The sequence below is a fragment of the Oncorhynchus kisutch genome, unplaced genomic scaffold (assembly GCF_002021735.2).
Source record: "Oncorhynchus kisutch isolate 150728-3 unplaced genomic scaffold, Okis_V2 scaffold3975, whole genome shotgun sequence".
Classification (NCBI taxonomy): Eukaryota; Metazoa; Chordata; class Actinopteri; order Salmoniformes; family Salmonidae; genus Oncorhynchus; species Oncorhynchus kisutch.
This window is the reverse complement of record NW_022265920.1, coordinates 61,459-88,262: the sequence shown is the minus strand read 5'-3', so window position 1 is coordinate 88,262 and position 26,804 is coordinate 61,459. Positions and strand designations below refer to the sequence as shown.

At 44.0% G+C, this 26,804-nt stretch overlaps 1 protein-coding gene across 7 annotated transcripts in view; it reads left to right on the top strand.

Moving 5' to 3' along the window:
• LOC109878700 (oxysterol-binding protein-related protein 8-like) overlaps positions 1-26,804 on the top strand; it is a 152,917-nt gene that overhangs the window by 87,020 nt on the left and 39,093 nt on the right. For 2 of the 7 annotated variants that reach the window (XM_031821439.1, XM_031821438.1), the window contains exon 1: positions 11,289-11,650. The exons of the other annotated variants lie outside the window; for them this stretch is intronic. In XM_031821439.1, the coding sequence (XP_031677299.1) occupies positions 11,500-11,650 (151 nt within the window). In that variant the 5' untranslated portion in view covers positions 11,289-11,499. Of the gene's footprint in view, positions 1-11,288; positions 11,651-26,804 lie in introns of those variants that run through there. 7 annotated transcript variants of the gene reach the window in all.

Below are 26,804 nucleotides of genomic sequence, written 5' to 3'. Positions count from 1 at the left end.
TAAGCACTTCACAGGTAATGCCGTCCCAAAGGGCAGAGAATCCAATAAGGATGAAAGGCTGGGAGGCAACAATGCCGGTGATCTGTATCCTTCAGTCAGTGTGAACAGGCAGGTGGTGAACACTTGTGACGGCCGTCGTGACATTTACCAGTCTGTTATTGGTCCAACGTCACTACCCCCTCCGTTTATCATGACACCACATTGGATCCATCTCAAATGACACCCTATTTCTCTATTTAGTGCCATAGTAGTGCACTAAATGGGACGCAGCCATTAACTCTCTCATATTGCGTTCTCGGATATCGTTTATTCAGAGGCATCAGTAGAGATAATCATGGTGTTCTTCTTAAGGTCTCACAATTTAGAATATTTCCTGCTGTTCAATGGCCATTCCAACTGTTGATTCTTGAAGAATAGAAGTTAGAAATGCCTTTTGACCTTCGTACAGCCGTCTCATCATATCAGAACCCTGCATTAAAGGTACCGTTGCTCCACTGTTTATGTCTTTCATTGTGTTGTCTTTGGAAACAAGCCATGTAGCTTCAAAGTAAGTTTCAACTATTATGCTGTGCTCGTGGACTGTCTGTCCCTGGTGGGGCTGCCGTAAGGCTGAAACATAAACTCCTGATTGGGGCTTTAAAGGCCAACAAGTCCCTCCCCTCTTTAGATTCTGCCAAGTGTTCCTATTTACTTGAAAGAGGGGATGTGAATTCCTATCCTAGTTCCACAACAAACGTTCTCTGTGAGAAGAATATGGTTCAGATAGGTTCAACTCTGAAGCCATCGGAACTCTGAAGCCCTGGTCCAGGTTTCCATGGTAACCCCCACTGCCTCAAGTAGCTTCTTTATATTGTGAGAGAAATGATGCTGTATTGGTCTCAAACAGTGTTGTATTGTGAGGGAAATGATGCTGTATTGGTCTCAAACAATGTTGTGTGGATCAAGATTGGAAATGATGCTGTATTGGTCTCAAACAATGTTGTGTGGATCAAGATTGGAAATGATGCTGTATTGGTCTCAAACAATGTTGTGTGGATCAAGATGCATTCCATTTCAACTACTCTTGACCGGTTGACTGTCCACCAACTTGAATGTTGTCGGCATGTGTTTGTCTCATGACCTCACTAGTTGGATATAACCAAATAATAATGTTATTTGGATCCTACACAAAACTGATATTTATTCTGAATAGTACAGACCTGGGTAATCAAAGCTTAGATATTCTATAGACCGCAATAATGCCATAAACACATTGTATGATATTGTATGAGGCTAGATTCCTTCTGCAGATAAGGGACAGCTAAATGCTGAGCTTGTTCATGCAGTCTGCCTCAGTCTCTGCCTGGCTACAGGGAGCTGCCTGCTGTGCTGCAGCTAAGACGGTCTGTACATGGACAGCCTACTAAGCAAGGCCTTTCTCCCTGCCCTGGCACTGTTACACTAAAATAGACCCAGACCCACCATGTTGACTCTCATGGAAATACAAATCTGCTTTCCAGATACTCTCTCTTTAACTGTCTCTATCTCCTCTCTCACCCTGGCCAGGTAGATGGACAGCAGGAAAGGTGGAGGGAGGGAGGGAGGGAGCAGGTGGGGACAACCCAGATTTAGGCTCATTCTCAGGGATTACGCCCTGTCACCCGGGGTTAACATGGATGGAGACATCCGTCTGAACCAATCGCAGCCCTTTCCTACTTCCTGCCTGGCCATCCACCAATGGGAGGCGGAGTCTGGGGAGCTCAGAGTGTTTTTGCGGGGCCAGTTGGAGATCAAGAGACCCGGATGGACGATCTGGGGGTCTCTGGGCCTGGGCTCGCCCTGGATGTCTGTAGGCTGGGCAAGCACAGCTGGTGGGGAGACGTGTATGTATGTAGAGAGAGAGAGAGAGAGAGCGGTTTCAGTTCACTGGTAAGGACCTTTGTCTCCAATTGACCTTGGTTGGCATTCTCCTTATGTCGCCACGACGGCGGAAGGCAAGTACAGCCGAGTCATATTAAGATGGTAGTGTCTCTGTAGCTAAGCAGCTGCTAACGGAGATATGCAGCTTTGGCAGTGAATATGTAGCATTAGGAGCTAACAGAGAGATGTAGCATTAGGAGCTAACAGAGAGATGTAGCATTAGGAGCTAACAGAGAGATGCAGCATTAGGAACTAACAGAGAGATGTAGCATTAGGAGCTAACAGAGAGATGCAGCATTAGGAGCTAACAGAGAGATGCAGCATTAGGAGCTAACAGAGAGATGTAGCATTAGGAGCTAACAGAGAGATGTAGCATTAGGAGCTAACAGAGAGATGTAGCATTAGGAGCTAACAGAGAGATGTAGCATTAGGAGCTAACAGAGAGATGCAGCATTAGGAGCTAACAGAGAGATGTAGCATTAGGAGCTAACAGAGAGATGTAGCATTAGGAGATAACAGAGAGATGCAGCATTAGGAGCTAACAGAGAGATGCAGCATTAGGAGCTAACAGAGAGATGTAGCATTAGGAGCTAACAGAGAGATGTAGCATTAGGAGCTAACAGAGAGATGCAGCATTAGGAGCTAACAGAGAGATGTAGCATTAGGAGCTAACAGAGAGATGTAGCATTAGGAGCTAACAGAGAGATGTAGCATTAGGAGCTAACAGAGAGATGCAGCATTAGGAACTAACAGAGAGATGCAGCATTAGGAGCTAACAGAGAGATGTAGCATTAGGAGCTAACAGAGAGATGTAGCATTAGGAGCTAACAGAGAGATGCAGCATTAGGAGCTAACAGAGAGATGTAGCATTAGGAGCTAACAGAGAGATGCAGCATTAGGAACTAACAGAGAGATGCAACTTTGGCAGTGGAGATGCAGCATTAGGATCCTTATTTTGGTCTCTCCCATGCTTCTCCATCTGAAAGATCTGTCCTTCCTTTTAGAATCTCTGTTTTGTTATGCTAGAATACTGTGTGTGCGGCTGAAACCTGTCCTCTGGGGATAGAATGAATGATAGCAAAGCCAAGTCAAACAAGGACTATAAAGCAGCTAATAAGATTCAGCCATGTGCACTGAAGCATAGCATGGATCTATATTCCCCAGCTCATCATAGACAACTATAGGTAGCCTAGTTGTTAGAGCGTTTGGCCATTAACCGAAAGGTTGCTGGATCGAATCCCTGAGCTGACAAGATAAACAAAATAAAATGTCTCTGCCCCTGAGCAAGAGGCACTGTTCCCCGGGCGCCGAAGACGTGGATGTGGATTAAGGCAGCCCCCCCCTCACCTCTCTGATTCAGAGAGTTAAATGCCAAAGACACATTTCAGTTGAATAGTTGGACAACTGACTAGGTAGCCTCTTTCCCTTATATACTGTAGAAGGGAACAGTAAGGTACATAGCACGGATCTATATTCCCCAGCTCAGCATTGACTACTATATACTGTAGAAGGGAACAGTAAGGTACATAGCACGGATCTATATTCCCCAGCTCAGCATTGACTACTATATACTGTAGAAGGGAACAGTAAGGTACATAGCACGGATCTATATTCCCCAGCTCAGCATTGACTACTATATACTGTAGAAGGGAACAGTAAGGTACATAGCACGGATCTATATTCCCCAGCTCAGCATTGACTACTATATACTGTAGAAGGGAACAGTAAGGTACATAGCACGGATCTATATTCCCCAGCTCAGCATTGACTACTATATACTGTAGAAGGGAACAGTAAGGTACATAGCACGGATCTATATTCCCCAGCTCAGCATTGACTACTATATACTGTAGAAGGGAACAGTAAGGTACATAGCACGGATCTATATTCCCCAGCTCAGCATTGACTACTATATACTGTAGAAGGGAACAGTAAGGTACATAGCACGGATCTATATTCCCCAGCTCAGCATTGACTACTATATACTGTAGAAGGGAACAGTAAGGTACATAGCACGGATCTATATTCCCCAGCTCAGCATTGACTACTATATACTGTAGAAGGGAACAGTAAGGTACATAGCACGGATCTATATTCCCCAGCTCAGCATTGACTACTATATACTGTAGAAGGGAACAGTAAGGTACATAGCACGGATCTATATTCCCCAGCTCAGCATTGACTACTATATACTGTAGAAGGGAACAGTAAGGTACATAGCACGGATCTATATTCCCCAGCTCAGCATTGACTACTATATACTGTAGAAGGGAACAGTAAGGTACATAGCACGGATCTATATTCCCCAGCTCAGCATTGACTACTATATACTGTAAAAGGGTACAGTAACGTACATCATAGACTACTATATACTGTAGAAGGATACAGTAAGGTACATCATAGACTACTATATACTGTAGAAGGATACAGTAATGTACATCATAGACTACTATATACTGTAGAATGATACAGTAACGTACATCATAGACTACTATATACTGTAGAAGGATACAGTAAGGTATATCATAGACTACTATATACTGCGGTTGCGGGTGGTACAGTTGCCGTACCAGGCGGTGAAACAGCCCGACAGGATGCTCTCGATGGTGTATCTGTAAAGGTTTATGAGGTCTCTTTGCGTATAAGACGTCTTGATGATGAATACACCAATAATGATTGGCATTGTCTGTCTTTTGGGTACTTCACTGGGTCTGGCTTTCACTGGAGTGGCTTTATCTTAGTGTGGCTCTCTGTACAGAGACCCCCCCGGCTCTCTATGAATAGTAACACCAGTGTTGTGTTACTGGTTATCTCGGATCCCAGGCCCAAATCTTACGTGTTCTAGCCTTCTACTCGATTTGTAGTCTGTCATGAGAGACTATGTTGATACTAGGGCCGGGACGATACCAGTATCGCAATATTTGGCTAAAATAAAGTCAGGAAACAGACCTGATGTATCTGAAATATTGTGTAGTGTAGTTTGGAAAATAAATAAATGTGATTCTAGATGACAACATAATGATGTTTGTTTCCAACAGTAGGGCTGTTTTCCTAAAGAAGTTAAATCATCTCTTTGTTTTGTTTCCTTGCCACGATACTAAGGAGTATAGTGATACTGGTATGATCGCGGCCCTGATGCACTCCATGGCTGCGGCCCTAATGGAACCCTATTAGAACCCTACCTATATAGTGTACTACTTTTGACCAGGGCACATGGGGCTCTGGTCAAACGTAGTGCACTTTTCTAGGGAATGGGGTGCCATTTGGGATTCAGTCTAGATCATGCAGGTATTGGAACAGAGCAAGGCACTTAACCCTAATTGCTCCATGGTCGCCGGCAGTAATGGCTGATCCCTGTCCGTGACCGTACTCTCCAAGGATGTCTCAGGGGGAATGGGATATATACATTTCTATTTCACACTACACAGGTTGCACAATTGTACATGTGTGAAACGGGACAAATATAAGCACCCTCTATTTGACCTTTGACTTTGCCTCATAGTGACTACATGAAGTGAACTGGGCCGTAGAGGTTGTATTCAGAGAGGCTTGAGTTGACAGGATTCATAGTCTAGAGAGGGACCAGGGTTGTGGGGACTAACGTTGCTTTGAGAGAAAGAGCCATAAGCCCCCTTGTTCAACTTGCCATGGTTCATTCCAGGAACATATCTGAATAGATTTGACGAAATATCACTTACCCTCAGTTTGGCTTTTAAATGTTCCCATTCAGAAAGGGTAAATGTCACTATTTCTGCTCCGAAATCAGTGGTTATTTAGTCAGAATGTTATGCTGGTGAGTCTGAGTGCTACAGATGTAGGATCTTAATTTGATAACTCTTCTGTTGCTGTTAATTTTCCTGCACAGCATGAAAATCAAACTTGTTGTGTATTCAAGGGTTAAAATAGCTTCTAATGCTTCTAAATTCCACTTTAAAATGTCAGACTTGATTTGCGCTAATGAATAATGTTTCAACCCCCACAAAAAAATGTCCATTAATTATAATCCAGATAATAATTCACATTATTACATTACTGTTGCTGCAGGATTATGTTCTTGTTGTAGCAAACTGGCTCAAATTAAGATCCTACATCTGTAGTTAAAAGCACTGAACTGAAATGGATGTTAATCGATGACAGCACTGTTGACCTATGAGGAGATTAAAAGCCTGTCTTAATGTACTTGATAGAGGATATTGCGTCTACGCATCTCAAAACTAGTATTAATGAAATATCAATTTATAGTGTGCTCATACGGCCATATGCCTACACATTGACCTTTACCATAAATATCTACAGTGTTGATTCTTTCTTCTTCAGTGGTATATCTACCTGTAGCTAGAGTTCTTTGGCTGTGTACCAGGATTAACTCATCGCTGCCCTTTCTGTTGGCCTGTTTGGCAGGGTAGGGGGGATCATCAAGCACCCAAAGAGCTATGCATGCCTGCTGCTAGTATCTTCCTTTTCCGGAAGCTGTGGCAGATGAGCCTGCCCCACTGCCCAGCTTTACTTGATTAAAGGGTTAGGTCACTCAACCTGCAAAACGCATCATCACAGTTTATGCTCTGTACTGAAAGTGCTCTAACTTGAATGCTGACATGAAACATTTCCCCGGGGATGTATTTACAGTGGACTAATGAACAAAATACAAAAATATACTTTTTGAGTGAACTATCCTTTTAAGAAAGAAAAAAATACTGTTATTAACCCTTCCCCATTTCCCCCACCTAAACCTGTACTCTATGGATACGTTTTTGTCTAGCCGGCATTACATTACAGTAATTAGCGAACAATACAAATACCAGGCCAAGACTTCAATCAACATTTGTTGACATTAGACATTAGTTAATGTAGCCTGAATGTAAACATAGCAGAGCACTCTACCCAGGAAATGCCAACCATTGAACCCCTATTTACTCAGGATTGCATTGCCCGTCAAACGTGACACAGTATTTAGCTATTAGCTAGCACTAATATGACCATATTAGATGGTTGGTGTTGAGTTCTTTGAGATAAGTACCAGAACGTATCCATTGTTGCCACAACATTTCATATTAAATACTAGAAACTATCCATTGTTGCCACACCATTTCCTATTAAATACCAGGTAAGTACCAGTGGAAACATCACCTACTGTAAAATAAAGTGCTCCCTGTTGTTGCTCTACTTCCTGATATGCAGATTCCATGTGGTGTACTGTAATGGAGAACCATTGTTTCTTAATCCTGCATGCAGGGGCTAGTGTTACACACAGGGAGATGTGATAGCTAGCCGTCTGTGTAAAAATACAGTGGAGACTGTGGTCCGGTCACAGTGTAGGGTAAAGTTGCTCTAGGTGCTGATCTTGGGTCAGTTTTGCCTTTTTCCCCACTATCTGGCTAAGGTTGGAGGAGGGGGAAGGAAACTTCACTCCAGAGTGACTATTGTGGTCAGTCGCTAAAATGCTCATCTGTTCAAGGCACATTAGCTGACGACTGTCCAGTCACTTAATGCAGATGCTTCTGTATACATGAATAGCCATGCATCATATCATGTATTATGTGTTGGCCTGGACTGTCTTTATCTCCTGATATGTTGACCCAGGCTATTGACCTGGACTGTCTTTATCTCCTGATATGTTGACCCAGGCTATTGACCTGGACTGTCTTTATCTCCTGATATGTTGACCCAGGCTATTGACCTGGACTGTCTTTATCTCCTGATATGTTGACCCAGGCTATTGACCTGGGCTATCTTTATCTCCTGATATGTTGACCCAGGCCAGTAGTGTGGATATGGTGGACACATGCAGTATGCCTGGGGACTTTGTTTGGCTGACCCAATATTTGTCTGCAAACACTTACCTAATGTGGGTACTCCCTAAATACCCTCACGCTCTATTTCCTGACATGACAGCGACATGCCCGATGCTTCCGGGTCCAGTAGACTACTACTTTTACCCCCGTGGAGGTTGGAGACCGAACCTAACCCAGGGGGTTAAGCAAAACACCTCAACTGTTTGTCACATTGTTGGCCCAACATCTTTGTGAAGTTTCTTCGCTCTGTTTGACTTGTTTCTTAAAAATGCCATTTATTTGGACCAGCTGAACTTTCCTTTGAGGCTGCAGGGTTAATTATGCCTAGGATTTAGAATTATACATACTCCAGAACGTCTTAATTACCTGTGTTAATTAGCCTGTTTGCTCAGGGATCTGTGTTTGTGTCCCAAATGGCTCCCTATTCCCTGTAAAGTGCACTACTGTTGATCTGGGCTATAGGGGTCTGGTCAGAAGTAGTATACTATGTCAGAAATAAGGTAACATTTGGGGACACACTTTTTTTTCCTTCCAAGTGTCGCCGAGCAACGCTGTGACATCACATCACGCTGTTATCAAAGCTGTTGTTTGCCTCGTCTCTAAACAGACAGGGATGGAATGACTCCTTCCATTCGAAAATATAGATAACACGTCTTAATTGGCCAGAGGGCACTGAAGGGACGCAGCTGTTGACAGAACAAACAAGGAAACATTAGGAGGGAAGGGTCAATTGAATGGGATGGGAGGATGCCATGAATCTTGTGGATGGAAAAACAGCAATGCTCTGGAGATTCTATTCCGACGATAAGGACCAGGTGGGGCCTATTGGTTTTCACAGAGATAACCATTGGTGCTCTTTGAGACTCCTTTCTCAATGCACCTACTTCTCTTGTACCCTTTTGTTCTGGACCTGCAACAGACCTTTCTTATGGACAATATGTTCTGACAGTGTTGTCAGGGTGACTGGGGCAGCACAGTCTTCTTAACCTGTTCCTGGTGACAGTCTTCTCCTAGTTTGTACTGTCCCCTTGAGATTGCAGTCCCAGAGATCAATATCTAGAGCGGGGGAAATATTGATCAACTGTCCCATAGCCATTTCTGTTGTGTGACCTTGTCACAGTCATTATGAGCATTGGTATTAACAGCATGTTAATTAGTTGACTTTATTAAAATTTTACTGTGTGTCCCTGAGGGTATTGTCTTGAGAAGACCCTGTTTCACAGTGTTTGTTATCCATTAGTTCTCTCCAAATGCTACTCATGTCATGCTGGTTGCTAGTAGACTGACAAATAGTAAGCCACAAATGGCAAACTACAGGTCAGAAAATGGCTTTTTGATCATTCAACTCTGGGCTGTGGTCAGAATGGGCTGTGGTCCTGAAACATAAACGGCCTTGATTGCAGTGCACTGAGCTATAGATGAGAAAATAGGGATGTAAATTATAGCCACTTATGGCTCAGGATTTTACAGTAACAGGCTTGGTATTCTACCTGAGGGGCTCAGTAACAGGCTTGGTGTTCTACCTGAGGGGCTAAGTAACAGGCTTGGTGTTCTACCTGAGGGGCTCAGTAACAGGCTTGGTGTTCTACCTGAGGGGCTCAGTAACAGGCTTGGTGTTCTACCTGAGGGGCTAAGGAACAGGCTTGGTGTTCTACCTGACGGGCTCAGTAACAGGCTTGGTGTTCTACCTGAGGGGCTCAGTAACAGGCTTGGTGTTCTACCTGAGGGGCTCAGTAACAGGCTTGATATTCTACCTGAGGGGCTCAGTAACAGGCTTGGTGTTCTACCTGAGGGCCTCAGTAGCAGGCTTGATATTCTACCTGAGGGGCTCAGTAACAGGCTTGGTGTTCTACCTGAGGGGCTCAGTAACAGGCTTGGTGTTCTACCTGAGGGGCTCATTAACAGGCTTGATATTCTACCTGAGGGGCTCAGTAACAGGCTTGGTGTTCTACCTGAGAGGCTCAGTAACAGGCTTGGTGTTCTACCTGAGGGGCTCAGTAACAGGCTCAGTAACAGGCTTGATATTCTACCTGAGGGGCTCAGTAACAGGCTTGGTGTTCTACCTGGGGGGCTCAGTAACAGGCTTGGTATTCTACCCAAGGGGCTCAGTAACAGGCTTGGTATTCTACCTGAGGTGCTCAGTAACAGGCTTGGTATTTTAACTGAGGTGCTCAGTAATAGGCTTGGTATTCTACCTGAGGGGCTCAGTAACAGGCTTGGTATTCTACCTGAGGTGCTCAGTAACAGGCTTGGTATTTTACCTGAGGTGCTCAGTAACAGGCTTGGTGTTCTACCTGAGGGGCTCAGTAACAGGCTCAGTAACAGGCTTGATATTCTACCTGAGGGGCTCAGTAACAGGCTTGGTGTTCTACCTGAGGGGCTCAGTAACAGGCTTGGTGTTCTACCTGAGGGGCTCAGTAACAGGCTTGGTGTTCTACCTGGGGGGCTCAGTAACAGGCTTGGTGTTCTACCTGAGGAGCTCAGTAACAGGCTTGGTATTCTACCTGAGGGGCTCAGTAATAGGCTTGGTATTCTACCTGAGGGGCTCAGTAACAGGCTTGGTATTCTACCTGAGGTGCTCAGTAACAGGCTTGGGGCTCAAAGGAATTGATTGGCCATACAAGCATTGGAGAAGTCAACTGGCCAGTTTGGTCTTTGTGTCTGGGGAATACGATAGGGCATGCAGAGAGTTTGTCCATCCTCACAGGCAGGGTGAATAGAGACTGGCTTTATTACATTTGTGTGTGTGTTAGTGTCTAGTGTGTGTGTTAGTGTCTAGTGTGTGTGTTTATTATGTGGTAGCAGGTGTCTGAGTGCTGTAGCTGGAGTCGTCAGTCAGACGTTCAGGACTATGCCACACACTCACACACTGTTAGAAAGAGAGTGAGCAGGAAGAGAGGGGTGATGTTCATCTGAGCTGTGTTGTTCAAGGAGAAGGGAAAGAGATTTAGGAGAGATACCGTGAGAGGATATACCACGACAGAGCGGCAGGTAGCCTAGCGGGTAAGAGCTTGGGGCCAGGTTCGAATCCACGAGCCGACCAGGTGAAAAAAATGTGACCTTGAGCAAGGCACTTAGCCTTAATTGCTTCTGTGGAGTTGCTGTGGATAAGAGTGACTGCTAAATTATTACAATGTAAATGTAAAAATGAGGAGATACCACACAGAGAAATACACGGTGTACAGAGAGGAGAAAATGAAAGAGAAAAAACAAGAGGGAAAGAGAGGACAGGAGGAGGGAGACTGGTTGGCAGTGAGAAAAGTAGAGCTATTCATTGAAAGAAGGAAAGAGAAAGAGGGTAGGAGGCTGTTCCATGGAGTAGGCTAGATAAGATGCAACTCTTCTGTACACTGCTGGTGCATGGAGTAGCAGGGGGGAGGGACTCTGCTGATTCATCAGCGTAGTACTCAGAGCCTCCTCCCCTTGCACTCACTCTCTCACACACAGACAGGAGAGAGAGAGAGAGAGAGAGAGAGAGAGAGGGAACAAGGGAGAGGGAGGGAGAGAGAGGGAATAAGGGAGAGGGAGGGAGAGAGAGAGAGAGGGAACAAGGGAGAGGGAGGGAGAGAGAGAGAGGGAGGGAGAAAGAGAGAGAGGGAACAAGAGAGAGGGAGGGAGAAAGCGATAAATTGTGCTGCACTGCTTTGAGTGCCTTGAGACTGAGTTGCTGTGCTTGCTGTGTCCTGTGTGTGTGTCTGGCTGCGGGCGATCAGATCTGAGCATTTCGCGGTCAGCGGCTTCGCCCTGCTTGGCCCCTGCTGATCCCCAGCAGGCCCTCCTCAGGCCCCCCCGGGCTCTCGCCGGCCCCATGATGAAGGAGGAGGGAGCGCTGTGCCGTCGCCGCTTCTCAACGTGCGGCACGACCAGCTCGCCGCGGCCCCCACACCCCGACGGACGCAAGCTCATCCGCAACGCTTCTTTCGGGGGCTACAACGAGCTGTCGCCCCTCTCGCTGCCAGGTGGGTGTGGTAGTTGAGACGGTGTTGGACCCCTCACCCTTCCCCTCCAGTCTGATGAGGAGCCTGCCCTGCCGCGGGCTCTTCGACACCCAGCTAGTTGTAGGCTAGCTGTTGCTTTGAGTAGTACCCTCTGTACTGTAGCCAAGTGGCCTGTGTGCTTGTTCCCTATAGAGTCGTAACCCCTAGATACTGGTTGTGGACGGTGACTGTGCTGTTATTTGAAGGTCTATTGTGTTCTAAATGGACACTGAAGAAATATTGGAACTACAGGTACACTGTTGCTGTAGTGGTGTCCCTGTGGCAGAGTTACCTGTGTGCTTGTTCCCTGTAGAGACTGAGTCGTAACCCCAAGATACTGGTTGTGGACGGTGACTGTTATTTCAGATACTAATGTGCAGGAGGTTATTGTTTTCAGTGTACTGTCACAGTATTGGAGCTATTCTCTTGCTTGTCCTTTTTGCGTTGCCTGATGCAGATTCTGATGTTGAATGTGTCGTATCTATTTCTTAGAGTTTTGAATTCTTATATTAGACTATACTTTTAATACATATTTTTCCTTGTATAGAAATGTACTCGGTCATATGCAAACGAAGTATATCGTACTCGGTAGCCCGAGTAACTGTGCGCTGCTTTGGAGTGGTCGTCCACCTGAGCGTGAGATCAGCAGAGCTTTCACAGAACGTCAAGTGAAGTGAATTAGACCTAAAGCTTCTGTAGTGAGTGTGATGTTTTTTAACCTGTCAGCCTGTCAGCCTCCCAGCCACCGAGCCGACACAGCCTCCATTCATCTCTGTTGAAGACTGTCTAAGAAGCTCTCTCCCTGCCAGGAGAGCCGCAGGCTTTTCACAAAGATTGCCGATTCACCGGAGACAGCTGGTACAGGCTGGTTGCATTCTCTCTTTCTCTTCAGCCAAATGTAATCTCAATAAAAATAGGTACGTGACGCTATTTCCTTATTATCAACCAACATTACATTTAAGCATCAGGGTCATCAGGCTGTATATAGCTTAACCTATCATAAGTATATCTGCCATTTTGGAGACGATCTCCACACAGTTTCATCAGTAATCCAGCTTCTCTGCCAATAAGACCCCCCCCTCTTTCAGGGTTACCTGGGGCTAGCTTCTCTAGCTTCCACAGGAGGTGCCAGTGAGGGGCCAATGACTCAGCAGATTAACCTGGGTGGCGGCCTATTAATAGACCAATCACGTGCACCAAAAAGACAGACAGAAAATATCAGTGTCCTAATAGCTCCTAGCCCACGACCACTCGTTTGAAATATTATCCTCCCCAAAGATGAAGTGGCTTTGTCTGGCCAGCAACATTGGCAGCGTAGCCGAGGAGGATCCGGTCCATGCCGACTGCCAATGAACACTCCCCTGTTTCTGTTGCTGTTGTTGCTAGCCGTTGTTTGCAGGCTGAACATGAATTGGTTTTGGAGGTCATGAATGGGGAAATGGAGAAAGGGTGGAATTGCGGTGCTCTGCTAGCTCTGTTGACAACAGAATGGCAGTACGGATTTATTTTTAATGAACCTTTATTTAAGCAGGGAGTCAGGCTGAGACCACGATCTCTTTCGCAGATGATCCCTGCAGCAGATGAGCCCTGCAGCAGATGATCCCTGTAATTTGGATCACTCCTGGGTCAGAGTAACCATTGCAGCACGTCATTACAAAGTCATTACAGGGGATGCATCCCAAATGGCACCCTATTCCCTATTAATTGGTCAAAAGTTGTGCACTATATTGGGAATAGGGTGCCATTTGGGACCATTGCCAGTCTCGCCATGTGATGACAGGCTGTATCGCTTGCTTCCTTAAAGGGGTAATCTGCAGTTCAAACAGTAACAAAGAGGGCACCCCACCATTGTTTTGGTAAGAATGCTGAGGGATGGGGCTGGGGAAATGGAACCACTCAAATGCTGTGGATTCAAGGACAGCCACTTTTCCAGCCAAAGAGAGGAGTCACAAAAAGCAGAAATAGAGATAAAATGAATCACTAACCTTTGATGATCTTCATCAGATGACACTCAGAGAACTTCATGTTACACAATACAGGTATGTTTTGTTTGATAAAGTTCATATTTATATAAAAACATCTCAGTATACATTGGTGTTCAGTAGTTCCAAAAACATCCGGTGATTTTGCAGAGAGCCTCATCAATTTACAGAAATACTAATTTTAAATGTTGATGAAAATACAAGTGTTATGCATGGAACATTAGATACACTTATCCTTAATGCAACCGCTGTGTCAGATTTCAGATTTCAAAAAAGCTTTACGGAAAAAGCAAACCATGCAATAATCTGAGAACGGCGCTCAGAGAACAAATACAAATATACGCCATGTTGGAGTGAACAGAAGTCAGAAATAACATTATAAATATTCACTTACCTTTGATGATCTTCATCAGAATGCACTCCCAGGAATCCCAGTTCCACAATAAATGTTTGATTTGTTCGATAATGTCCATCATTTATGTCCAAATAGCTACTTTTGTTAGCGCGTTTGGTAAACAAATCAAAACTCACGAAGCGCGTTCACTATTTGCAGACTAAATTTCAATAAGTTCCGTTACAGTCCGTAGAAACTTGTCAAACGATGTATAGAATCAATCTTTAGGATGTTTTTAACATAAATCTTCAATAATCTTCCAACCAGAGAATTCCTTTGTCTTCAGAAAAGCAAAGGAACGGGAGATACCTCTCATGTGAAATGCGCGTCACCAGTGCGTGACTGCTTGCAGACCTCTGACTCATTCCCCTCTCATTCAGCCCCCCGTCATGGTAGAAGCATCAAACAAGTTTCTAAAGACTGTTGGCATCTAATGGAAGCCTTAGGAAGTGCAAAATGACCAAAATCCCACTGTATCTTCAATGGGGGCTGAGTTTAAAATCGACCAACTTCAGATTTCTCCGGTTTTTGCCACATGAGTTCTGTTATACTCACAGACATCATTCAAACAGTATTAGAAACTTCAGAGTGTTTTCTATCCAAATATACTAATAATATGCATATATTAGCATCTGGGACTGAGGAGCAGGCAATTTACTCTGGGCACCTTATTCATCCAACTACATAAGAAGTTTTAACCTTGTCTTCTGGTTATACATCAGAACCCAAAATCTTATATTTGTGGTTCTGATGGGGTAAGACAGTTGAACTATGCTCATGAGGTATTTGTACATTATATCCTTCAACAATCAATGGACACACATACTCATTCAAGGGTTTTTCTTTACTTTTACATGTTTCTACATTGTATAATAATAGTAAAGACCTCTAAACTATTAAGAAACACATGTAATAACCAAACAAGTGGTAAACAAATCAAAATATATTTTATTTTTGAGATTATTCAAAGTAGCTACCCTTTGCCATGATGATAGCATTGCACACTCTTGGTGTCTTCACTATTATTCTACAATGTAGAAAATAGTACAAATAAATGAGTAGTTGTGTCCAAACCTTTGACTGGTACTGTATATCATTAATCCAGCAGATTTCCTGTTTATTTTCCATTTTGCAAAGGAAATGTGTATTTTAATCCCTCCCACTGTCCTGTGGATGTGGCACAATGACCTCTGATGTTCTGAAGTAAACGGTGCAACAGGTTTTAGGAGCAATAACGGTCGCTTTAAAAACTCCTGAGATTGCTACATGCCTGCCTCCCACTGTAGCACTGCACCATGCTATCCCACTGTAGCACTGCACCATGCTATCCCACTGTAGCACTGCACCATGCTATCCCACTGTAGCACTGCACCACGCTATCCCACTGTAGCACTGCACCACGCTATCCCACTGTAGCACTGCACCACGCTATCCTACTGTAGCACTGCACCATGCTATCCCACTGTAGCACTGCACCATGCTATCCCACTGTAGCACTGCACCATGCTATCCCACTGTAGCACTACACCATGCTATCCCACTGTAGCACTGCACCATGCTATCCCACTGTAGCACTGCACCATGCTATCCCACTGTAGCACTGCACCATGCTATCCCACTGTAGCACTGCACCATGCTATCCCACTGTAGCACTGCACCATGCTATCCTACTGTAGCACTGCACCATGCTATCCCACTGGGCAAAATTAAGAACATGACAATTTTTTCTGTTTGTAATCTGGTTTTCTGATTGAGAATGTCTAATGATGTCATGCAGATTATAGCCAACTGGTCTCTGTTACATCCAGGGAAAGATGGCATATTTAGTTTGTTATCTGGTCAGATTACAACCAGATAGAGATGTCTTTTTCTGGTTGTGAAATAGACTGTTTACCAAACGATGTCTTAATGACATCATTGCAACCACTTTGGCACACAGCTCCGTGCTGCTCCAGCCTGCTCCCGTTCTGCTCCAGCCTGCTCCGTGCTGATCCATCCTTCTCTATCCTGCTCTGTGCTGCTCCATCCTGCTCTATCCTGCTCCCGTGCTGCTCCATCAGACCCAGAGTCAAAATGGTGGTGGTGACCTTGTTGCCATGGCAAATGTAAAGCAAACAGCATACTGATTTATGCCCCCAAAACTCAAAATTGAGGCTTTATCCTAGTGCGTATAGCAGGTAATGTTTTCACCCTTCCCCAATTGTCGTCAGGCCAGCTGTTGCTAGGGAACCTTTCGGTTCTTCCCGAAAACATGGCGACAGTGTCAGTGTTCGTCAAAGCTGTCATGCCGTGTGTGTCTGTGTGCACTCCATCCATAGACATGACAAAAAAACACACACACACAATGTACACTTCACTGTCTTATATAATGATCCATCCCTAAAGAACATCATATCTGTTGTTCAGGGTGCAAATACGGTGCCATGCCACCCCCCTCACAGCATCATGGTACGGACCGTCTCACTGGGACTGGATGGAAAAAGGATGTTTGCGGTTGGTTCCACAGAAACATCTTCATAGGGGTGTTTATATTCACTTTAGTTATGGAGAAGAGGGAACAAAGAACTCTGACTGTTGAAATGTTATTTTGGTTAGCATTGGTACACCCTCAGTGGGTAGTCAGAAACCACAAGCATCCGTTTTTCAGGGGAAAAGCTGAGAACAGGTGAAGCCTGAACCTTTTGCTTCCGGTTTCAGCTGACCCGCTCAGGCGTTTCTCTTTACGCCTGCTGCGTTAGGTTAGACAAACAAACAAATGTCACTGTTGAAAAGCCGTTTTGGTTAGCATTGGTTTGTGTTAGTCTCTGCACTCCAATGCTAACCTTCTTGGTTTCTTGTCAGCCTAAGTTCTAGGTTTATGTAGGGAGAATGTTGAGTGTTTCTTTGGAGGAAAAGCAGAGAGAAATGTGAAGCATAAGACCTTGTCCTCCCAAAGATATAATGATCCTATTGTGAAATCATTTATTTTAGCATGTCAATCTTGGTGGGGCAAACTGCCAGCAAAGCCTTTACACAGCACAGCACAACAATAAACAATACATTAATTGCACTACAACGGTGACAAACAGTTCCCACAAACTGTTAGGGCCTACATAAAACTGTTCCAACAGCAGAGCTTTCTTTTCAGCACCATGGAGTGAATCCTTACCACTGCTACACCTGGCTCTCAGCGGAGCCTTGTCTGGCTGGGAAACAGTTCATTCAGCCTCATTTACTGCCTTTAAAAAAAAACATAGCTGATATGTTGATGTACAAACTATGGAGTAAGGGGACGATGAGCGGATAAAAGGCCATGTGTAATTTCGATTTTAAGACATTCAATAGTGAGCTAGGACGGACGTAGTCAAAATAACTATTTGTTCAGCACTTTTGAAATGTACAGCAACAGATTTCAGAACATGGGCTGTTTTACAGTATTCTCCCTGTACACCAAGTCAGAACCATATGATAAATAAAGGGAGCATATCAGCAGACAATGAAAGGTCGTACAATATTCAATGATTACATATCTCTAAAACAGGCTATAGGCTACATGTCACGGACGTGTGGAGAGACGGACCAAGGCGCAGCGTGATTGAAGTTCCACATCTTTATTTTAGTGAAACTTTTCAAACAAAACCAGAAACAAACAACGACCGTGCAGTACTGAGGTGCAACATGCACTAACTCAAAAACAATATCCCACAAACACAGGTGGAAAAACGGCTACCTAAATATGATCCCCAATTAGAGACAACGATTACCAGCTGCCTCTAATTGGGAACCATACCAAGCACACCAAGGTAGAAATATGAAAACTAGAATACCACATAGAAATGATAAACTACAATAACCCCTAGTCACGCCCTGACCTACTACACCAGAGAGAAACAAGGGCTCTCTGGTCAGGGCGTGACACTACATGTGGATATCCAAGTCAGAACAGTAGGCTGTTATGAGGGGGAAAGGGACCAAATTATTGAGGCACTTGGGCAACTAACAGCTTACTACACAACATTCACTTAGTATTACTTTCTTAGCTACAGTATACATATCTCCCTGGCGTGTTACATCATTTATGCAGCAACATACAATACATTTTTGGGCTCCCCTTGTTGTGCTGTGCTCACTTGATTAGGAAGGTGGCGCAGCGGTCCTTCATGGGCAAATTTTGTCATCAAACTTGTAACTCTATGGCAGCACCCAAAGGGGCTTGAATTTTCAAGCTCTACCCGTAGATTTTGCAGTGATTTAGTGTCCCCATGAGTGACAGAACACTAAGCCAATCACAGCACAACTAGAGAATGTTGTGTTGTATCGTGGCTTTGCTGGCATGCATCGGGAAAAATAAAATAGGGGAGTTTGTCCCACCAATAGAATATAATGGTTTGAAACCTTGAAGGTTTTACTACATATTGTGAGTCATGTCTTGCCTTGCTTCAAAGTTGCCAAAATCCAACCAAACGTGCAGGCAATTATTTTATATAGACTTCCATGTGCCATTGCAACCAGTAGCCTATTTCTCTCATGTTCTATTGTTTTTCAAAGCAACTTTCTTTCATTGTCCGGTAGCCAAAGACACAATCCTGTTATATTATCAACCCAGGCTGGTTGCCTTTAGATCTCCCCTCTTTCCACATTTCTAACTGATATTTTCATCACTGCCTCATGAAACCGCGTGCATGTGACGTGTGCTTTTGACTGCTTTCCGCTAATTGCGTTATGGAGGGAACATTAGCGCAAAGCTTACTGTGTTTATAATGTGAAGAAATAATACATAATGATCCATCCCTAACGATCTGTTGCATGAACATCATTGGTTTTTAACGTTAATTGGGATGTATCCTAGGCCTACTGGTTGTATGAATTTGGGATCTATCGTCCCACAACGGCCCCAGTCTGTTTAGAATAGGCTATTTCTTTCTCACACAGAACGACAAGCTGACCATTATAATAGGTCAACTTTTCCACTATGGGGGATTGTAGACTAACATAGGCAAGTGAGTCAAGTGATCCATTGCTGGTCTTGTTTGCTGAGGAAAAGTAAATATCTTCAAAGTGCGCATCAGAATTCGGTAAGGAGGCACGCCGTTGCATCCTGGATCATGTTCTCTTAAGATGAATAATCATAAACGAAATGTGATTTCTGTCGTTCTGAACTCCGTGGGTCGACACCCCAATGCATGTCCGGTAATTTAAAATGCTGCCGGTCAAAAACCCTGACGCACGCACACACACACACACACACACACACACACACACACACACACACACACACACACACACACACACACACACACACACCCCATCTGAAACTCCTCAGCCAAATAACCAAACATCCCTCTAATGTCCAATATCCTTATAGGGAGGTGATATATTAAATGGATTTAATTTGAATGAATAAACATTGTCTGGCCCTGCTAGACAGTTGACTCAACCTATCCAGACAGATAGTCTTCATTTAACAAGGTAGATGGATGACAGTAAGGTTTACAGAGAGCTTTGTGTCAACCAGTCAGCCATTTCTCTCTAGCACATCTCTCCATAGAGCCTTCAGAATGAGAGCTTCCCAAGTGACACCCTATAACCGATGTATTGCACTGCTTTTGACCAGAGCTCTATCAAAAGTAGTGCACTTCGTAGGGAATAGGGTGTTCTATCTTTTTCTTCTCCTTCCCTTTGCTCTGTCACTATTTATATAATATTCTCTCTCTCTCGATCCCTTCTCTGTTTCTCTCAGATGTTTGTTGCGGACTGTAGAGCTCGTCAGTCAGGGCTCTGCTTGCATGTGTGACTGTAGGTGTTTACATCAATTAACCAAACTATCAACACTTGATGACCTACTGCAGGGCACATCCAGTCAATACATTCAAGAGGTGGGTTCTAGGCAGATAGTACACACATGCATCTTGGTAGCTACAACAAAGTACAGGACACCCTTAATTCATCACTACTCACACCAAACCAAAACATTGTGTTAATTAGGGCACACCTTAGCAAAACGTTTCAAATCCAAATTCAGCGGAAGTCGAAAATTGCCTTTTATTTTTTTTTTTTTTACCTTTATTTAACCAGGTAGGCTAGTTGAGAACAAGTTCTCATTTGCAACTGCGACCTGGCCAAGATAAAGCATAGCAGTGTGAGCATACAACAAAGAGTTACACATGGAGTAAGTCAATAACACAGTAGAAAACAAAGGGGGAGTCTATATACAATGTGTGCAAAAGGCATGAGGAGGTAGGCAAATAATTACAATTTTGCAGATTAACACTGGAGTGATGAATGATCAGATGGTCATGTACAGGTAGAGATATTGGTGTGCAAAAGAGCAGAAAAGTAAATAAATAAAAACAGTATGGGGATGAGGTAGGTGAAAAAGGGTGGGCTATTTACCAATAGACTATGTACAGCTGCAGCGATCGGTTAGCTGCTCAGATAGCTGATGTTTGAAGTTGGTGAGGGAGATAAAAGTCTCCAACTTCAGCGATTTTTGCAATTCTTTCCAGTCACAGGCAGCAGCGTACTGGAACGAAAGGCGGCCAAATGAGGTGTTGGCTTTAGGGATGATCAGTGAGATACACCTGCTGGAGCGCGTGCTACGGATGGGTGTTGCCATTGTGACCAGTGAGCTGAGATAAGGCGGAGCTTTACCTAGCATGGACTTGTAGATGACCTGGAGCCAGTGGGTCTGGCGGCGAATATGTAGCGAGGGCCAGCCTACTAGAGCATACAAGTCGCAGTGGTGGGTGGTATAAGGTGCTTTAGTGACAAAACGGATGGCACTGTGATAGACTGCATCCAGTTTGCTGAGTAGAGTGTTGGAAGCCATTTTGTAGATGACATCGCCGAAGTCGAGGATCGGTAGGATAGTCAGTTTTACTAGGGTAAGCTTGGCGGCGTGAGTGAAGGAGGCTTTGTTGCGGAATAGAAAGCCGACTCTTGATTTGATTTTCGATTGGAGATGTTTGATATGAGTCTGGAAGGAGAGTTTGCAGTCTAGCCAGACACCTAGGTACTTATAGACGTCCACATATTCTAGGTCGGAACCATCCAGGGTGGTGATGCTAGTCGGGCATGCGGGTGCAGGCAGCGACCGGTTGAAAAGCATGCATTTGGTTTTACTAGCGTTTAAGAGCAGTTGGAGGCCACGGAAGGAGTGTTGTATGGCATTGAAGCTTGTTTGGAGGTTAGATAGCACAGTGTGCTAGTAGTTCCTTCCGGTTTTACTCTGTTTTCTTCCATTTGGTGTCTACTGAACAGGACCCAGCCAGGTGCACCTCTAACAAGGACGCTGTATAGCCTTCTATAATTACTCCTCAGGGATAGAAGAGAAACCAATGAGAAACATTTCATTGAACCACAGCCATGACTCAGCCTTTTCCAACATCAATAACATTTTAATAGGATCATGGCTACCCAAATGGCACTCTTGACTAGGGCCCATAGGGAATGGGGTGCCATTTGGGACAAACAGCATCTCTTACTTGTGAGACTGACGTTGCAAATTTGATTTTGTAGGCACCCTGATCGCCCTCTGACCTCTAACATCTGACCTTGTTAGAACCAGGAAAAGACCTAGGGGGACCTGTCAAGAGGTCAGCAGGAAGTAGTCATCGTAAACACATAAAAAACAGTTACAATGATCAATGACATGTTCTGCTATAAGAGCTTTACACTCAGACAGCATACTGCATGTAGCTTACTGACTAGCCTTTTATAGGACTAATATAATGTAGCTTACTGACTAGCCTTTTATAGGACTAATATAATGTAGCTTACTGACTAGCCTTTTATAGGACTAGCATGTAGACTACTGACTAGCCTTTTATAGGACTAATATAATGTAGCTTACTGACTAGCCTTTTATAGGACTAATATAATGTAGCTTACTGACTAGCCTTTTATAGGACTAATATAATGTAGCTTACTGACTAGCCTTTTATAGGACTAATATAATGTAGACTACTGACTAGCCTTTTATAGGACTAATATAATGTAGACTACTGACTAGCCTTTTATAGGACTAGCATGTAGACTACTGACTAGCCTTTTATAGGACTAATATAATGTAGCTTACAGACTAGCCTTTTACAGGACTAATATAATGTAGCTTACTGACTAGCCTTTTATAGGACTAGCATGTAGTCTACTGACTAGCCTTTTATAGGACTAATATAATGTAGCATACTGGCTAGCCTTTTATAGGACTAGCATGTAGACTACTGACTAGCCTTTTATAGGACTAGCATGTAGACTACTGACTAGCCTTTTATAGGACTAGCATGTAGACTACTGACTAGCCTTTTATAGGACTAATATAATGTAGCTTACTGACTAGCCTTTTATAGGACTAATATAATGTAGCATACTGGCTAGCCTTTTATAGGACTAGCATGTAGACTACTGACTAGCCTTTTATAGGACTAGCATGTAGACTACTGACTAGCCTTTTATAGGACTAGCATGTAGACTACTGACTAGCCTTTTTAGTGAGGACGTTTGGTGATACATGATAAGACATCAATATTACCCAGTCCCTTATTGAGGACATTTGATAATACATCAATATTACCCAGTCCCTTGTTGAGGACATGATGGTATGTGATCAGTAAAAGGGACGAAAATAAGTGATTGTGCTGATCTTGCGTGACCTCACTCACTCACTTTAACACACACACACACTGGGTCTTTCTCCGTCCACACCATCCACACTCATCACAGAAGAAAGCCACTGTGGTCAGCACCTCTGGATTTAATGCTTGCTGCTAAACCACAGCTCACTTTAATCTCAGATCCACGTCACACAGACAGACCACACACACCACACACAGACTAGCAAGGACATCCCAATTCAGCCATTATTTTAGGACAAACTTCTCCAAAAGAGGGCAAGATATAGGCACAGTCCTAAATCAACTCGATATAGGCCCAGTTCCAAATAAACTTCTAGATATAGGCCCAGTTCCAAATCAACTCCTAGATATATGCCCAGTCCCAAATCAACTCGTAGATATAGGCCCAGTTCCAAATCAACTCCTAGATATTGGCCCAGTCTCAAATACACTTCTAGATATAGGCCCAGTCCTAAATCAACTTGATATAGGCCCAATCCCAAATCAACTCCTAGATATGGTCCCAGTTCCAATTCAGCCATTATTTCAGGACAAGCTTCTCCAAAAAAGGGCAAGATATAGGCCCAGTCCCAAATCAACTTCTAGATATAGGCCCATTCCCAAATCAACCCAATATAGGCCCAGATCCAAATCAACTCCTAGATATAGGCCCAGTCCCAAATCAACTCGATATAGGCCCAGTCCCAAATCAGCTCCTAGATATAGGCCCAGTCCCAAATCAACTCGATATAGGCCCAATCCCAAATCAACTCCTAGATATGGTCCCAGTTCCAATTCAGCCATTATTTCAGGACAAGCTTCTCCAAAAAAGGGCAAGATATAGGCCCAGTCCCAAATCAACTTCTAGATATAGGCCCAGTCCCAAATCAACCCGATATAGGCCCAGTTCCAAATCAACTCCTAGATATAGGCCCAGTCCCAAATCAACTCCTAGATATAGGCCCAGTTCCAAATCAACTCCTAGATATATGACCAGTCCCAAATCAACTTCTAGATATAGGCCCAGTCTCAAATCAACTTCTAGATATAGGCCCAGTCCCAAATCAACCCGATATAGGCCCAGATCCAAATCAACTCCTAGATATAGGCCCAGTCCCAAATCAACTCGATATAGGCCCAGTCCCAAATCAGCTCCTAGATATAGGCCTAGTCCCAAATCAACTCCTAGATCCCAGCCCATTTCCCCTGATAGATCTGAAAAGATTGGATGGGTATATGCAACAGGGTTAAAGTGATGTAGGGGCTAGGGATTGAATTGGGATTGTGTTTCTGAGTGGCGCAGCGGTCTAAGGCACTGCATCTCAGTGCTTGAGGCGTCACTACAGAATCCAGGCTGTATCACAACCGGCCGTGATTGGGAGACCCATAGGGTGCCGCACAATTGGCCCAGCTTTGGCCGGTGTAGGCCGTCATTGTAAATAAGAATGTGTTCTTTAACTAACTTGCCTAGTTAAATAAAGGTTAAATAACATTTATTTAAGGGTACTTTAAACAGCACGTCAAATTTTTGAATGGTCTCTTTGTCCTGTTGTCTAAAGGAGAACTCACCAGACCCATTGTCAGTTTGCACAGCAAGCAAGCAGCCTTTTCATTTGCCGTTAGTTCGTTTGTTGTCGGAGCTTTGTGTTGTAGTTACCAGCCGTTGGTGACTGACGGACATCATTTTTGCCCGTTTCTAAATGTAGAATCGGTTTGCAAGTTACGACCGGCACTCTGTTCAGAGGTGCTGATTACTCTCGGCCGGTAGATGCTCGACAATCCTAGCGGTCTGTCCGTGCCTTTAGTGTGTGTGTGTGAACTGTCTGTCTGCACAATAAGGCAGGCAAGATAGCAGTGAATAGGCTTTGAGTAGCCTGATTACCCAAGAGCCTCTCCTTCAAGCCTAAACTCATATCTCTCTTTTTCTCTCTCTCTCCCCTTTCTCTTGGTTTTGGTAATGAGATGGTGTTCTTGCATAACCAATTTCCTTTTTGAAGATGGAGGAGACAAACCCTAGAGTCTCACTGAGTGTGCCCCGACCCAACCCTAGTGCCCTAGACCATATATTGGAAATAGGAAGGGTCCTTCTAAGTGCACTTGGGGCCACTTATCGACCTTGTCTCCATGGAGATGAGCTTGTTCAGTGGGTTCTGAGGATGTGTGGAGCCTGGAGGAGCCTCTCAAGGGCCCCTCTCCAGTCTGTCGTCTTTTCATCCCACGACATTGTCCTCGGATCTCCACAAAACGAGACATGTTGTTTAAAACGTCCATATATAGGACATAGCGTGTTGTTTTTCAAACCCAACAGCAGCTTTTGATTCTGCTTGTGAGACGATCAATCTTGTAATAATCATTCTATTTCATAGGCCTAATACATATTGTAATTGTTGACAACCCTCAATAGTAGCTCTTGATTGTGCTGCGTATGTTGAGGTGGTTGTGGTAGGAGATCTCAGGAGACATATCATATGCCCTTATGTCTAATAGAATTGGTAGTCAGTATTTTATATTCATGGTATTGATGGTTATGAGAGCAGTCGTGGCCAAAAGAACACAAATATTAATTGCCAAAAAGTTTGCTGCTTCAGTGTCTTTAGATATTTTTGTCAGATGTTACTATGGAATACTGAAGTATAATTACAAGCATTTCATAAGTGTCAAAGGCTTTTATTGATAATTATAAGAAGTTGATGCAAAGAGTCAATATTTGCAGTGTTGACCCTTCTTTTTCAAGACCTCTGCAATCCGCTCTGGCATGCTGTCAATTAACGTCTGGGCCGCATCCTGACTGATGGCAGCCCATTCTTGCATAATCAATGCTTGGAGTTTGTCAGAATTTGTGGGTTTTTGTTTGTCCACCCGCCTCTTGAGGATTGACCACAAGTTCTCAATGGGATTAAGGTCTGGGGAGTTTCCTTGCCATGGACCAAAAATATTGATGGTTTGTTCCCCAAGCCACTTAGTTATCACTTTTGCCTTATGGCAAGGTGCTCCATCATGCTGGAAAAGGCATTGTTCGTCACCAAACTGTTCCTGGATGGTTGGGAGGAGTTGCTCTCAGAGGATGTGTTGGTACCATTCTTTATTCATGGCTGTGAGTGAGACCACTCCCTTGGCTGAGAAGCAACCCCACACATAAATGGTCTCAGGATGCTTTACTGTTGGCATGACACAGGACTGATGTCTTCTCCAGACAAGCTTTTTTCCGGATGCCCCAAACAATCGGAAAGGGGATTCATCAGAGAAAATGACTTTACCCCAGTCCTCAGCAGTCCAATCACTGTACCTTTTGCAGAATCAGTCTGTCCCTGCTGTTTTTCCTGGAGAGAAGTGGCTTCTTTTCTGCCATCCTCCAAAAGTCTTCGCCTCACTGTGCGTGCAGATGCACTCACACCTGCCTGCTGCCATTCCTGAGCAAGCTCTGTGCTGGTGGTGCCCCGATCCCACAGCTGAATCAACTTTAGGAAACGCTTCTGGCGCTTGCTTGACTTTCTTGGGCGCTCTGAAGCCTTCTTCACAACAATTGAACCGCTCTTCTTGAAGTTCTTGATGATCCGAAAAATGGTTGATTTAGGTGCAATCTTACTGGCAGCAATATCCTTGCCTGTGAAGCCCTTTTTGTGCAAAGCAATGATGACTGCACGCGTTTCCTTACAGGTAACCATGATTGACAGAGGAAGAAGATTCTAGGCACCACCCTCCTTTTGAAGCTTCCAGTCTGTTATTCGAACTCAATCAGCATGACAGAGTGATCTCCAGCCTTGTCCTCGCCAGCACTCACACCTGTGTTAATGAGAGAATCACTGACATGATGTCAGCTGGTCCTTTTGTGGCAGGGCTGAAATGCAGTGGAAATGTTTTTTGGGGATTCAGTTCATTTGCATGGCAAATGCATGTTTATTGTTTACTCCATGTGTAACTCTGTGTTGTTGTCTGTTCACACTGCTATGCTTTATCTTGGCCAGGTCGCAGTTGTAAATGAAAACTTGTTCTCAACTAGCCTACCTGGTTAAATAAAGGTGAAATAAAATAAAGAGGGACTTTGCAATGAATTGCAATTCATCTGATCACTCTTCATAACATTCTGGAGTATATGCAAATTGCCGTCATACAAACTGAGGCAGCAGACTTTGTGAAAATTAATATTTGTGTCATTCTCAAAACTTTTG